At 31.7% G+C, this 13,939-nt stretch overlaps 1 protein-coding gene across 1 annotated transcript; it reads left to right on the top strand.

The window, feature by feature from the left end:
* Window positions 1-529: 529 nt before the first annotated feature.
* Window positions 530-12,506, top strand: LOC127734240 (alpha-(1,3)-fucosyltransferase fut-5-like). Its single transcript, XM_052244016.1, has 3 exons — window positions 530-962; window positions 3,304-4,601; window positions 12,344-12,506. The coding sequence occupies exons 2-3, from the start codon at window positions 3,459-3,461 to the stop codon at window positions 12,401-12,403; spliced, it is 1,203 nt and encodes a 400-aa protein (XP_052099976.1). The 5' UTR covers window positions 530-962; window positions 3,304-3,458; the 3' UTR covers window positions 12,404-12,506.
* The last annotated feature ends 1,433 nt before the right edge of the window (window positions 12,507-13,939 follow it).

The following is a 13,939-nucleotide window of genomic DNA, read 5'->3' as shown; positions in this document are numbered from 1 at the left end:
TCCTTTTTGCTAGAACTAATGTTTTCATCATATTTACATTTTTAGGTTTTCTCTTTAAAAATAATTCACAATTTAACTTTATTTAAACAATGTATGTAAACTACTATAAAAAAAAAGGCTTTATGAAAAAATAATTTATAGAAAACATGAAAAAAGTTGAATATATGCTCCAAAAATATTCATTTTTCATGCCTTACATGGAATGTTTTGGTAGTACACAAAAATTCCTCACTTATATTAATCTAATTAACAACATGAATGAAATTATTAGAATTAAGCCATAGATGTATAATATACATCTACATCAATGATTCAGTTAACTAGCTTATTTGTTAAAATATATAAATGATTTTTTTCAGGAACCAGCCGGAAAATACTAGTTTTACAAAATATAAAGAAACACGCCTTACAAAAACATTTTTCAATTAAGTTCAATATTTCCCTTTTATTAAAAAGTGCACATTTCAGACCGATTTCACACATTTTTCATCGTCCAGTGCACTCTCTTCGTCACGACAGAAGGGGAATTACTCGAGAAGATAATTAAGATAGTCAATACAGGATGTAGCTAGATTTATTTGATTGAGGACATCAGTTACACACGTTGAACATCAGTTTAATAATTTGACCAAGATTCTTTTTATCTAACAATAGATAACAGTAGTGAGATTCTGATGCTTCATCTATGGGTTTATACATCTATGCTAATACTTATGCATCCAAAATAATCCAGGTGTTTTGCGACAATCAAACTGCTAAAGATAACACACTAAACATTGGACTATAAATAGCCGTTGGTATCTCGCTGCTCTCAACTGACGAGTTGAACATACACCGCTTTTTGTACATAGGAGATAGTGAATACCAATAATCAGAAAAATAAGTTTAATTGAAAACAATATCGCTGTCACGAGATTGTCACGATTGGTCAGGTAACCGTAAGCCGAACGATAAGTTAAAAGGTAAGATAAGTATTTTTGCTATTTATACATGTATATAATATATTTCATATAAACATGATAAAGCCACACTTAAAAAAAAACAAACAATATCGGTAGTCATTTCCACAGGTTCTTGAGTAGAGGATTCTGGTATATTTTTTTTCCATTGTTTTCACTAAATATTCAATTTTCTATTTTGAAACCACATGGTAGGACTACTATTTATGCTTCCCATACCTGTTGTTATTGTTGGCATTTTTTTTTTAATAGACAAATAGACAAATGGAAGTATGTTCTTAATACTAAGTATTGAAGACTTAATCACTTTGATAGGCCGCTAGTCTAAATACCACATGTAAAGATAGTCGATAAGATAAATTCGTTACACGGTGTGCTAGTGACCTAATACGATATATATGCGGTCAGTAAATTCCATATGGAATTCACCCCAATTGGAATTTACTGACCTCATATATAATATCGTATTAGGTCACTAACACACCATGTAACTAATATTAAATTAAGAACCAACTTACATTTGTCTATACAAAAAACAAATGCTAACATAACAACTTGTTAGCTTCAAATTTGTTTTATTAATTTGTTTCAATCGTTCATTATCAATTTCTTCGTCTGATGAAACCTTTCAGATTTCTTTTTTGTTTTGAAAGGGAAGTAACTCCTTTCTAACCCCATATGGTAACTAACCCCATATTTTTTAGAACACCCTATATCAAATATATGTAGTCACCACGTGTAGTCCTTTAACAATCATATCCCCAGAAATCTATTGGAGGTAAGATAAATATGATTATGGACATTCATAAATATTAATTATATCCTGAAAAAGTTGAGGACCTCTTGAAATAAAACAACTTTGACCGATTATTTCTGGAGGTCTACAATATTTCAGAATATTCTAAAATCAAATTATGGAGGTCCCGAAATCGAATTATGGAGGTCCTGAAATCGAATTATGGAGGCCATAAAACATTTCAGGAGGTCCTCGATGATTGGTGAATATTTTGAATTCAATTATTGAGGTCCTGAAATATTCCAGGAGCTCCTTAAATAAATATACTGATTTTTACTAAATCCGCGCCTCATAATTTGGAACTACTAGGAGTAGAATTTATTTGTTTCTTTCGTATAACAAGTTTTCATTTTTAGATGATGTAAACACTACTGTATTAGTTTTGTCCTAAAATTGAAAAAAAAACTTGTCAAAATTTATTTTTGATTTTGTACACTATTATTTCCTGCAGTTTTTGTGGGAAAGGATATTCATCTTAGTCCTGTCTTGGGCAAGATTACTTATTTTCAGTTTTTACCAGGCCAGCATATTCATTTTCATAAGCCTCCTGTAGGGAGAGTGCAACGCTCTGTGCACGTCGAAGACCCTTCTAAGTCAACCTGACAAATTTAGCACTTTCTTTATAGTCATAAAAGGTACGTCTGCATATTTTCATTGACAAACACAATTTCTATAGGACTCCATATAACTTAAAGGGGCATTAGCTACGAGATATGAAAAAAATTAAAATAAGATTTTGTTTTTGTTCAATCATTAATGAAAATGAAATAGTGAAATAATAATTTGCTTTTAGCAGCGAGTTTAGTTCATTTTTTTTCAAAATGAGCTAAGTAACATCGCTGATAAATTATTCACTAGCAAGTGAATAATTCGACCTCATTGAAACCGTATTCCTGTGACCTTATATTTAACCCCTTAGCTAGAGATGGGTTACGCATGAACTAGGCGTGTTCAGCTATTAAAAGGAAAAGAATCTCAACATTGAAAGTGAAACAAGAGTAAACCATTTGGTTGACTGATTAGATCAACAAAACTCATTCTTATACAGGTAAAAGATGATTTACATATTTGTTTAACCTATAACATGAAATCAAACAGACCTAGAAAAATCCAATTGCACGGGTTCGCTTTCTATTTAATTTTATATCTATATCTATGTTTATATCGGGATATTTGACCGTCGGGCAGTCTTCGGAGATCACCTCGATGGTTAATTAGATGGCGTATAGACTAAAATACACAATGCTGATACATATTATCCAGCCCATGGATTGTTGATTGTTTATCTCAGACTTTTTATATTTTGGATATACGTTTTAGTATCTTATAAATCAAATATGAGAATTTGAGTCTAATCGGTGAACATGAATTTGACAGCTAATGCCCCTTTATGTATACCAAATTTTATTAGCTTTTTAACTATTAGTGTTTTAATAGCATAGTACGCCAGGATTCTACATGTTTAAAATGAATAGATTCTGTGTTTTTGCTTGCGATTTATAGAAATACGAACTATTTTGTCGATGTAATTTTGGTGTTCTCTTTTAGATTGCGTTTTAAATCCCTGCAAATAGGAAGCTCACACCACCATGCATGCCATATAGGAACATGAACTTTTTCGAGGATAGTTGATGACTGCGGAGCATACGGAGTGATAGTAACATAATACTGTAACATAAAGCTATGAATGTATATTTACTAAAATGACAAAATGGTTTGAGAACTTTTGTAACATATTTTGTAGATACAAGACATACTATATTGTATTTTTGATAATCATGTCAACGATCATATTGTTTTATTTGGACAAATCCTATACCCTTATACCAAGTTTCGCTACCAGTCAGTTTTATAATACTGATGAACAGAACCTAGAAATTTATAACGACACAGTACTGCTGAATAAAACAAAAAGTGTTCTTCTTTTATGGACTACGTTTTTTAAAAGTATGTACTGGGAACGTGAAATTAGGAAAAAATTCATGACATGTAGCAAACAATGTGAAGTGACATCGGACAGAACGCGTCAGAAGGAAGCCGATGCCATATTGTTTCACCACGGAGATTTAAAAAAGAAAGACCTTCCACCATTTCGAGTTTTACAACAACCATGGATTTTGTTTACATTAGAACCAACAACTTTGATAGAAGGGAATATGAATTGGTGGGGTAGAATATTTAACTGGACCATGTCATACAGAACTTATTCCACTATCTTCAATCCTTATGGTTACTATGTAAATAACAGCAATGTAAAATCAGAATACAATAACGTTTCCTATACATACCGTTCAAAGGACATGATGGCGGTTATCAGTCGGTGCCATGACGATGCAAGACGTTATAAGATAATCCAGGAGTTATCCAAGCACTTTCAGGTGGATGTATATGGACAATGTAGTCGTAAGAAATTAAAATGTGACTATCACGACAAATTTTATTGTCTTGATCCTAAAGAGATTAAAAGATATAAATTCAGACTTGCTTTTGAAAATGGATATTGTCGGGATTACATCACAGAAAAATATTGGAGCTCACTTTTACAGGACATTATTCCCATAGTGAACTGGAAAGAGCATCAGAACAACGATCATGTTGTACCAAACTCGTATATAAATGTATATGATTTTACAAATCTTACATCAGCAATACAGTTTATAAGAAATGTTAGCAACAACGAGTTCTTGTATAATTCGTTCTATGACTGGAAACGTACATATACGGCCATCTCATCGATGTACAGTGGGTTCTGTCGATTGTGTGATAGATTACATCAACCCTTTAACCTACAAGTATATAAAGACTTAGAGAAATGGTTCAAAGATGATACATGTGGTAAATACAATGTAAGTATCAAACACAATCATTTCGGTGTTTTGATTTGGAGTATAGGAGAAAAGGTATGAAAAGTATGTAATATCACAATATTTTAAACCTATGAAATGGCACTGTAAACGATTTTACTTTCATGACATAACTTCATCATGCAGAAACGCCCAAACTTAAACATAAGAAAGCCAGGGGTGTATAAATACGCAGAATAGTTTGGAGCTATATAACATCCATTAATCCTATTTAGTAGTATCTTAATGACCACAAGCCAAAATCATCTTTTATATAAAAATAAGGAGATGTGGTATGGTTACAGATGAGACAACTATCTACCAAAGTTCAAATGAACTGGGTGTAAGCAATTATAGGCAACAGTACGGCCTTCAACAATGAGTAAAACCCATACCGTATGGTCGGCTTTAAAAAGCCCTGTCATGAAAAATATGCAAAACTTCAATTGAGAAAACTAACGGCATAATTCATAACAAAACAATTTACGAAGAACAAATATGACCGACATTTACCAATGACAACCACTGAACTACAGGCACATAAAGAATGTGGCAGGGTTAAACATATTTATTTTCACTGAACTAGTACACATTTTTGTTTAGGGTCCAGCTGAAGCCCGCTTCCGGATGCGGGATTTTATCGCTGTGTTGAAGACCCAGTGGTGGCCTTGGGCTGATTTATGCTCTTTGGTCGGGTTGTTGTCTCTTTTATACCCCATATATTTTCCCATTTCCATTCTCAATTTTATTGAAAGCGCCAACCCTCCCCTAACCTGAGACAGTGGTGTAACGGAACAACAAAACACTAAGCAAAACAAGAAACGAAAAAACAAACATGAGAACCAGTGAAAAAGGCCAACCACTCAATTACAGGCTCATGGATTGGGACAGGCGCATATGGGTCTATATAAAAAAAACATGCATATTTCGATGGGGGAAATTTCGGGAAACTGATGTTATTGTTTTAAAAATTAAATAAAATATGTCCTGCTATTCTGAAATATGGTAGCAACTATATTCAGAAATATGCAATGGGGAAAATTAGGAGTTCCTTCAATTTTAACAATTTTAGGTCATCCTTTTATCAGTGTTTTATAGAATCATGTCAATGGTGTTATAATTATAAAAACATGCATTTAGTTATTAAAAAATATTTTTAAATACCAAACCACTGTTCCAATTTGTTATTAAAGGTTAAATTACAGTACTACTTATTGACATTATTTTTATAGGTATGCATTCTATTTGAACATAAATTTCAGAATAAATTGTTGTAAAAAACATAGCTGTTCTTATTATGGCTGTTGTTAATATTAAAGTATACACTAAAACTGAATATATGTAAAATGTGTAAGACTGAATGATAAGTTAATGCATAATCCTTCGTATACGGCCTAAAAAAAGCTTTCATTTGTTAATGAAAAAATAAAAATTATTGCATTTTTATATAGTAACACCACAGACCCTTCAGTAACTACAATCACATAAAAGTATCACCATTGACAACAAAGTTCAAATTTTACTTTTATTAAGTACTGAAAACAAAACAAAAACACTAAGCAAAAGAAAAAGAAAAAAATAATTCTTAGGCTAAAAATTCCCAATTTATATAACATAACACCAATAACTAAAAATGTCAATAGTGTTACTAAATAGTGTCATTGGAGTTACCAGCATACACCAGTTTGTGAAAACTTGGTATAGGTAATACATTATATTGTTAAAACATTGTTAAATAAGTATTATTAGTCCCCTACCGACGAAGTCGAAGGGGACTTTAGGTTTGCACTCTGTCCGTCTGTCCGTCCGTCTGTCCATCCGTCAGTCCGGCAAATCAGTTTTCCACACTTTTTTTCTTCGTTCTTAAAGATATTGATTTGATATTTGGTATATAGTTTTGCCATGACAAGTTATAGATCAAGTTCAAATTTTGTTCCGGTCTGATGATTTAGTCCAGAGTTATGGACCGTAACTCTGGACCATATCTAATGTTAAAGGGAAAATTCGCGATTTTTTACTTTTCATCTTATTATGTTCATAATACCATAAAAAACATATTCACCAAGTTTTATCTGGATATGAACACTAATAAAGAAGAAAATTGGGAATTAATAATTTAATTTATTCGAACTTCCTGACTTATGTGACGTAGTTTAAGTCTTTTTGCATGCCGGGAGTGAATAAATCTCATTGTAAATCTTGTTCGTTAATCATCTAATAACGCGATTTAAAGCGCATCGACGACTTTTGGTGTAGCTATTAACCAACTAATAATTGAGAAAGTAAAGTGATCAGCCGTGCAACTTTCAAAATTAAAATGTACGATTTATATTTAAAGGATTTCTGATATGATTATAGTAATAAAAGTAAATCATACAATAGAATATATTTTTATGAATTTTTTTTTCCGACGGATATTTTGAACAAACATATATAACTGATACTGTTTTAAAAATGCATGTTTGTATTCTCACCTGAAGGCTTTTACTTCAGTCTAGCAAACATTTTTCACTAGTACTGTGTAAATACAATGTGTATTGTACTGTGACACTTAGTGACTACCTGTTGAATGCGTGGTTAAATTCAAGGTAATTAAAAGATTAGCATTCTGTAATTCTATTCTTTTGATCTTCACTCAGTGAATTTTAGCCAACACGGTTCATCGTTACAGGTGTGAACAACATTTCGTATGAATGATAAAAACATTAATTATTTGGGGAGGAATATGGTGGCAAATACCTGAATCGCCGTTATATATATCTTTTATATTTTGCGTAAGCTTAATTTTATAATAGATAGGTGAGTATTTTGTTGTAACATCGAAATTCTGTATTACTTTCAATTAAATAATTTTATAAATAAAAATGGCCCACGAAAACGAGCGTATAAACCAAACACTGTACTTACTTTTTTCAAATTATCATGGGTATTAACCTGGATCATTAACATTATCGTGGTTACATGATTAATATAGCTTGGTCCGTCCACAGCGATCTACATTTACATAATCGGGAATGCCCTTATTAAAATATTTAAAATCTCACAACGTATACATACTTTAGCTATTTGACCAACGATGTTTAAAAAAAATAACAGAATCAATATAACGTCAACTTTCCTTTTTTGAATGGAGACAGACCGGCGGAATCAATTTTCAATGTGCTTTATATCTTGTACCTTTGAAAGACTTATCATTCATTCATAAACCCACTCTATACCAGAGACATATATGTCAGTCTTAACTGACAAGAATACACCTCAAGCGGACAAGCAGTATATTCTTTAAATTTCTGTGATTTAATACGAAGAAAGAAAAAAATCCCGAAATTAATTTGATACTTTGATACTCAATATTTTTCCTGGAAAATATTCACATCCTCGTTTGGTCTGAAAATAAGATAAGAATTTGGTATACAGAACATGCAGATGTGTGAATGTCATAAAACCTTATCAGAAACCAATGTGAACCTGTATACGTAAGACCTCATGGGACGTCACCTAACCACATACAGGTAATATACAAGTAGCTCTGTTATACCCGGAAATGTCAAGGTAAATCACTACCGATACAGAATGTACCAATGCAAAGAAAATTCTGATGATTGTGAAGCGTGACCATTCATGATTTTAGAGGAGTCTTAGGTGGAAATTGCCGGTACGATTTAAATTCTGACTAGATTTTTTTCTCTCAATTTAAATCACTGAACTAAAAAAAAAGAAACCAACGTTCAAGATCAGAATTATTCATGTAAATTCATAAATACAACGTTCTTATTTTGAAACTTTCAATATACTTTACCTCCAACCACCGCCCCACTCCCAACCTGGGAATAGTATATCTAACATTACAATGTTTGTGTACCTGCCCAAATAAAAAAAAAAAAGAAGAAAAAAGAAAGAGATGAACGGTAAGTCACATCAGATTCAAATATTTATATGGTTGATTGTCGTTAACTAGAGATGTATAGTTACATGTCTCTGCGTTAACTTATAAGAATGACAGGAAAGTATATACTTGAAATAGATTTATGATGAATAATATGCAACTGCGGCACCCCTTTTTGTCAAAGTGTACATGCATGTATTTTAATGACTGTCCGTTATTTCGATTAAGAATGACAATTGTACGTGAAATTCTATAGTTGCCAGTGAGACTTTCTTTTACCAGATATGCGACTCTTCGTATTTATATTTTCTCTAATATTACTCTCATTTAATATTTTATGCATAAGTGCAATATTTGGGAATAGTTTATTCCCCCCACAAGCCAACTAAATAAATTAATCAACCATCTAGCTAATCAGACGTTAATACAAATACTATCAGTCTATCCGGAGTGAAGTTTCTTTATTTCTTCAAATAGATTTTTTGGGGATCATTAGTGTACGTCCAGTGGCATATATATTACATGCATGTCGGAACAGGAAAGTTAGCATAATGTACTTTTAGAACCATGTTCACATCATTATACATTATACTCATCAATTGTGGTGATGACGAATTTCTTTAACTGTTCGAGAACAATCTAAATGAAATATAAATCTGTGATTTTACTATGTCCATAACTTCGATGAACCAAAGCAAGCAAGATATCAACCTGTATTTAAATCAAATTGGTTCTGGATGTTTCTCTGTTATATTCCAAAACATGTATATATTTTTAATTGCGACTATCTATAGTTCCGTAACTTTCTATCTAGGCGTATTAACCAATGATCGAGAAGTGCGTACATTTTTGTTAAATCAATATTTGTATGTTTCAAAATGTCCATCATTATTGACAACGAGTATATACTTACATTTCCACAATTTACCCTTGGAAAAATTTTATCAAATCTTTTTTTGGAATTATTTAGATTTTCATAAATATCATTCTTTACACCAGAAATGTTATTTATAAACAAGCGTATGTGTTTAGTAATGACTAGTATATCACTATCGGACACGCAAGACAAAGATGTATATTACACCTGATAGTTTCAAAATGGAAAGTTACAAGTTATCGGCCGTGTACACTGATCAATACCCTTAGAAATGAAGGGATGCATGAACTTGCTTTATGTATTTGTGTAATAAGAGTTTTTAAGCCTGACAGGAAATCGCATGAATACCTGGACGTGTCACCTCACAATACCTCTGGGAATAATTCCTTTAGCCACGCTGGTGATCAGATAAGGGAAGGTCTGAATTTATTTAAATAATTAGATACAAGAAAATGTGGCATGAGTGCTAATGAGACAACTCTCCATCCAAGTCACAAATTGTCAATTTATAAAAGTAAACCATTATAGGTCAAAGTACGGTCTTCAACACGGAGCCTTGGTTTATAACATAAAAGTTTATTACATAAAAGAATTATGAACAAATTAGATTTTCGAAAACAATTATACACGGGACACTTATTTATGACTTTGAGCTTTGACTTTTTAACTAATTCCCATATAAATTTCTTGTTTCAAAACTTAGTAAAACAAGGATTTGTATAGTAACAAATACAAATCCTTGGTAAAAAAAAACAGTTTAAATACGACAGACCATAGTTATTTAAAAAAAATAATTACATTTTCCGTATCATGTTAGTTAGGAAAGGTTGCACAACCATGTCTATTATAATCATTTTTGTTACCCGGGAAACTGTTTATGCTTTTCTTGTCGGATAAAACAACTGTACGCTTGACAAGATATCGACACGCAATTACGACTACGTTAGGTTACTGCTGGTTTTGGTCCTTTGTGGTTTATAGATATATCGTGGTTTCTAAACCGAGAAGATGTCAAAATGGCCGCATGCAGAGAATTGATACTCTAAATTTAAAATCGATGGTGATCTCTTATATAGCAGAATAAAACTTTAATATTTATGAATTTGTGCTTTTTTATACAGAATGAACATAATATCAATTTTTCATTTTTTTGCGAAGTTTCCCTTTAAGAGTACTATGTTAAACCATATTTCTGTACAAAGGGAGATAACTCATTTTTTTAAAGACATTCTTTTGTAAATTATTTGAAGAATTATTTTGCAGGTTTGTTTGTTATTTTGTATAAACTAATTTTCTGAATGCTATATATATATAAAAAAAAAATTATGAAATGAAATCCTTTAATTAGATAATAATCTATTTTTATTAATGTATATATTACAGTACATTGTGTAGATAAAAAATGTTGACATTTTATAGATAAGTTACAAATCTGTATTAGTTTGTGACAAATAAAAGAAAAAATATTTGGAACTATTAATTATATTTGATTATAATTTGAAAATAGATATACACTGTATTACATCATATCTAATTTTAGAGAACTATTAATCATATCTAAATAAATGTTAAAGTGTTTTCCACACTTTTTTTCATCATGGTTAAAGATATTGATTGATAATTGATATATAGTTTTATCATGACAAGTTATACAGATCAAGTTCGAAATTTTGTTTCGGTCTGATAATTTTGTGCAGAGTTATGGTCTTTGGACTTGAAAAAATCACTCATTTAATCAGTTTTCCACACTGTTTTTAGTCATGCTTGAAGATATTGACTTGATATTTTCTTTTTGTTTACACCATGACAAGTTATAGAACAAGTTAGCTTTTTGTTCCAGTATAATGAATTTTTACCCGGTAGGGAACTATGTATTGCCATGCAATACTCTCAGAATGCTTGTATTTCATAAATATGATATGATGTTTCGGTTGTTAAACATGAAAAAAACACAAAAAATTGCTGATTGTCATATTATATATAGTGGTGTTACTAAACTGGTCAATGGTGTTACTTTATTAAAGTGGTCTCACCAATGACGTACAGGTGTATTTTTAGATTTAGCATGTTTAGTTGCAAAATAAGTGCTCCATTCCCCTATTTTATATGTTGTTCCTGATGCTTGTTTCTACAATCAATATCTTTTCATAAATCAAAGTTTTGGAAATCTTTCGGAAAATGATTTTTATAGGGGTACACCATGGACACTAATTTCATTTACGATACAGCTTTTACTTAATTTTAAGATTTTTTCACTAATTTCCAACATAGATTTTTTTTGTCGTCTGCATTACATGCTTACAGGTAACATTGCTAGAGGAGAAACTATTGTAAATGCTGAAAACTTGAGAAAGATAACTCTTCCCAACCAATTTGTCTATTGGTTACTCCAGTGACTTAAAAAAATGAGACTCTTCTTTTTGTTGAACATTTTTATTATAAAACCAACATACACTTTCCAAATCATTAAAAAAATGTTTGTATATATATCAAAATGCAATAAATAGTGATCAATCCTAATAACAAAGAATATGAATAATAGTCCTATTTCAGGCCTGAAAGGTACTATAGAAAAAAATAACAGTTAATTCTGGCTATATCCAAGGGTTTCTGAAAACATTAAGGATGTTTTTATAACATTTCATACTGTAAACTGTATATAGTGTATCATAAACATTCATATCTAACATAATTATACAAGTGTTATTTTGATATATTTTCATGTCTGTGACTTAAAAAGTCCAAATAACATATATTTGCATGTTTATTTGATAATGACCCATATAGCTTGTCTTAATCGAATATGTTCTTAATTATAGACTAATAAATCCAACAACTTCAAACAGTGTAATAATTATTTTTTAGATAATTAATAAAAAGTTAGATAAGGACGAATGTAAATCCATTTATTTTTCAGTTTTTGCGTCTTAATGTCTGATCATGTCTAATATCATCTAAGCTATGCTCTCATTCTTTTTACAGCTTTTTGATGGTGCATTTAGACATATTGACAGATACCTGTTCAACAACCTTCACAGATAATAACAGTTAAACATCTACAAGTTAACTCCTCTTATATCATTGTTTGTATTGTATTATGAAAAATTATTGATGTTGTAATGTTTATGCCCTTTGGGGCCCATAATTGGAAATAAAATATCTTATCTTATCTTATAGGATTGAAAAATACAATTATTTTTCCCATAGGCAACAATAGTAGCAATTTTCGAGATACAGACTTTAGAATTTTGATTTTAAGATTGAAACCTTGCTAGAATTATAGAAAAAAATATTAGGATAGTATGTTTTAGTCCAAAAAATATAGGTTCCAGTGTCTTTCTTAACGCAATTTTGTACTTATCTCCCTTGTCTATCAATTCTGCACTTAAAAATACGTGTCTCGTCACGGCGTCGAAACTGAAGACTTCTTGCAAAAATAAGATGATGTGGTATGATTGCCAATGAGACAACTCTCCACTATGTAGATGATAAACGACGTAGAAGTAAACAACTATAATAGGTCACTGTACGGCCATCAACAATGATCAAAACCAGCTCTTTGTTCTTCAGACCTTACCGAGAAACTGATACTAGTAATTGGTGTCAAGGTACATAAGGTGAAATGATTCTATCGACCTAATATAGTCGTAGATTGAAATTATCTATAACGTCTTGAAGATAAAGGTTTTACTTCAGAAATCACATGATCTTAACATTATCAATGATACCAGGCGCGTAGCTACGTTTACGTCAAAACGCCCGGGCGTGCACATGAATTTTGGAGGTCGTAAAGACAAACAGTACATAAAAGACAACATAGAATACTAAAGACTAGGCAGTACGAACCCCACCTAAAAAACGGGGGGACTCGTGTGCTTCAGAAGGGTTAGCATATCCTGTTCCATACGTGGTACCCGTCGTGTTGCTCATGTTAGTAAAAACTCGGTCATAATTCTAACTCGGTAGGTCAAATTTGAGGAAAAGAGGATGGAATTGTGGTTACAATGGAACATGTCCGTCGTCATCGTCGGGATGCCTTCAACTTCACCACTTGGAAATCTTGGTTTAATAGCTTCCTTGTGATTAGAAACCTCATTCAAGGAAATCATGATGGGAAATGCAAGTTCTGAAATATCGTATCAAATAGGAGATATATACTCATATGCAGATTCTACTGGAATGTTGCTACATAGAAACAGAAAGTTCACAACTGGGAAGCTGAAATCATCTCTATGTAGTAAAGTTTTGTTCTCAACCGACCAAGTATGTTGCTATTGATGAATTTTGAATTGACATAAATGGTATCTTTTTACGATAACGCGTGAGCTTCCGGGGGGTTTCGACCCCTACCCGGAGGTCCTCTGTCCTGGGGCCGCTGGGTGCCTTCAGACTCCTTGCCGAGGTTCGGGCGTACACTTAAAAATGGCCTTGCTACGCCACTGGATACATGTTCATAGGTCAAGGTCAGAAGACTGGATCTGTCAAAAGAACATGATATCAATTTTGTTATCAGTAAATTAAAAGCAAACTAAATATTATTGTTATATACATATACACATTCATGGATCTACAATCTGT

This window comes from Mytilus californianus, unplaced genomic scaffold, assembly GCF_021869535.1.
Source record: "Mytilus californianus isolate M0D057914Y unplaced genomic scaffold, xbMytCali1.0.p SCAF_3, whole genome shotgun sequence".
In the NCBI taxonomy this organism is placed as follows: domain Eukaryota; kingdom Metazoa; phylum Mollusca; class Bivalvia; order Mytilida; family Mytilidae; genus Mytilus; species Mytilus californianus.
The sequence above is the reverse complement of the archived record's forward strand: the minus strand, read 5'-3'. Positions and strand labels throughout refer to the sequence as shown.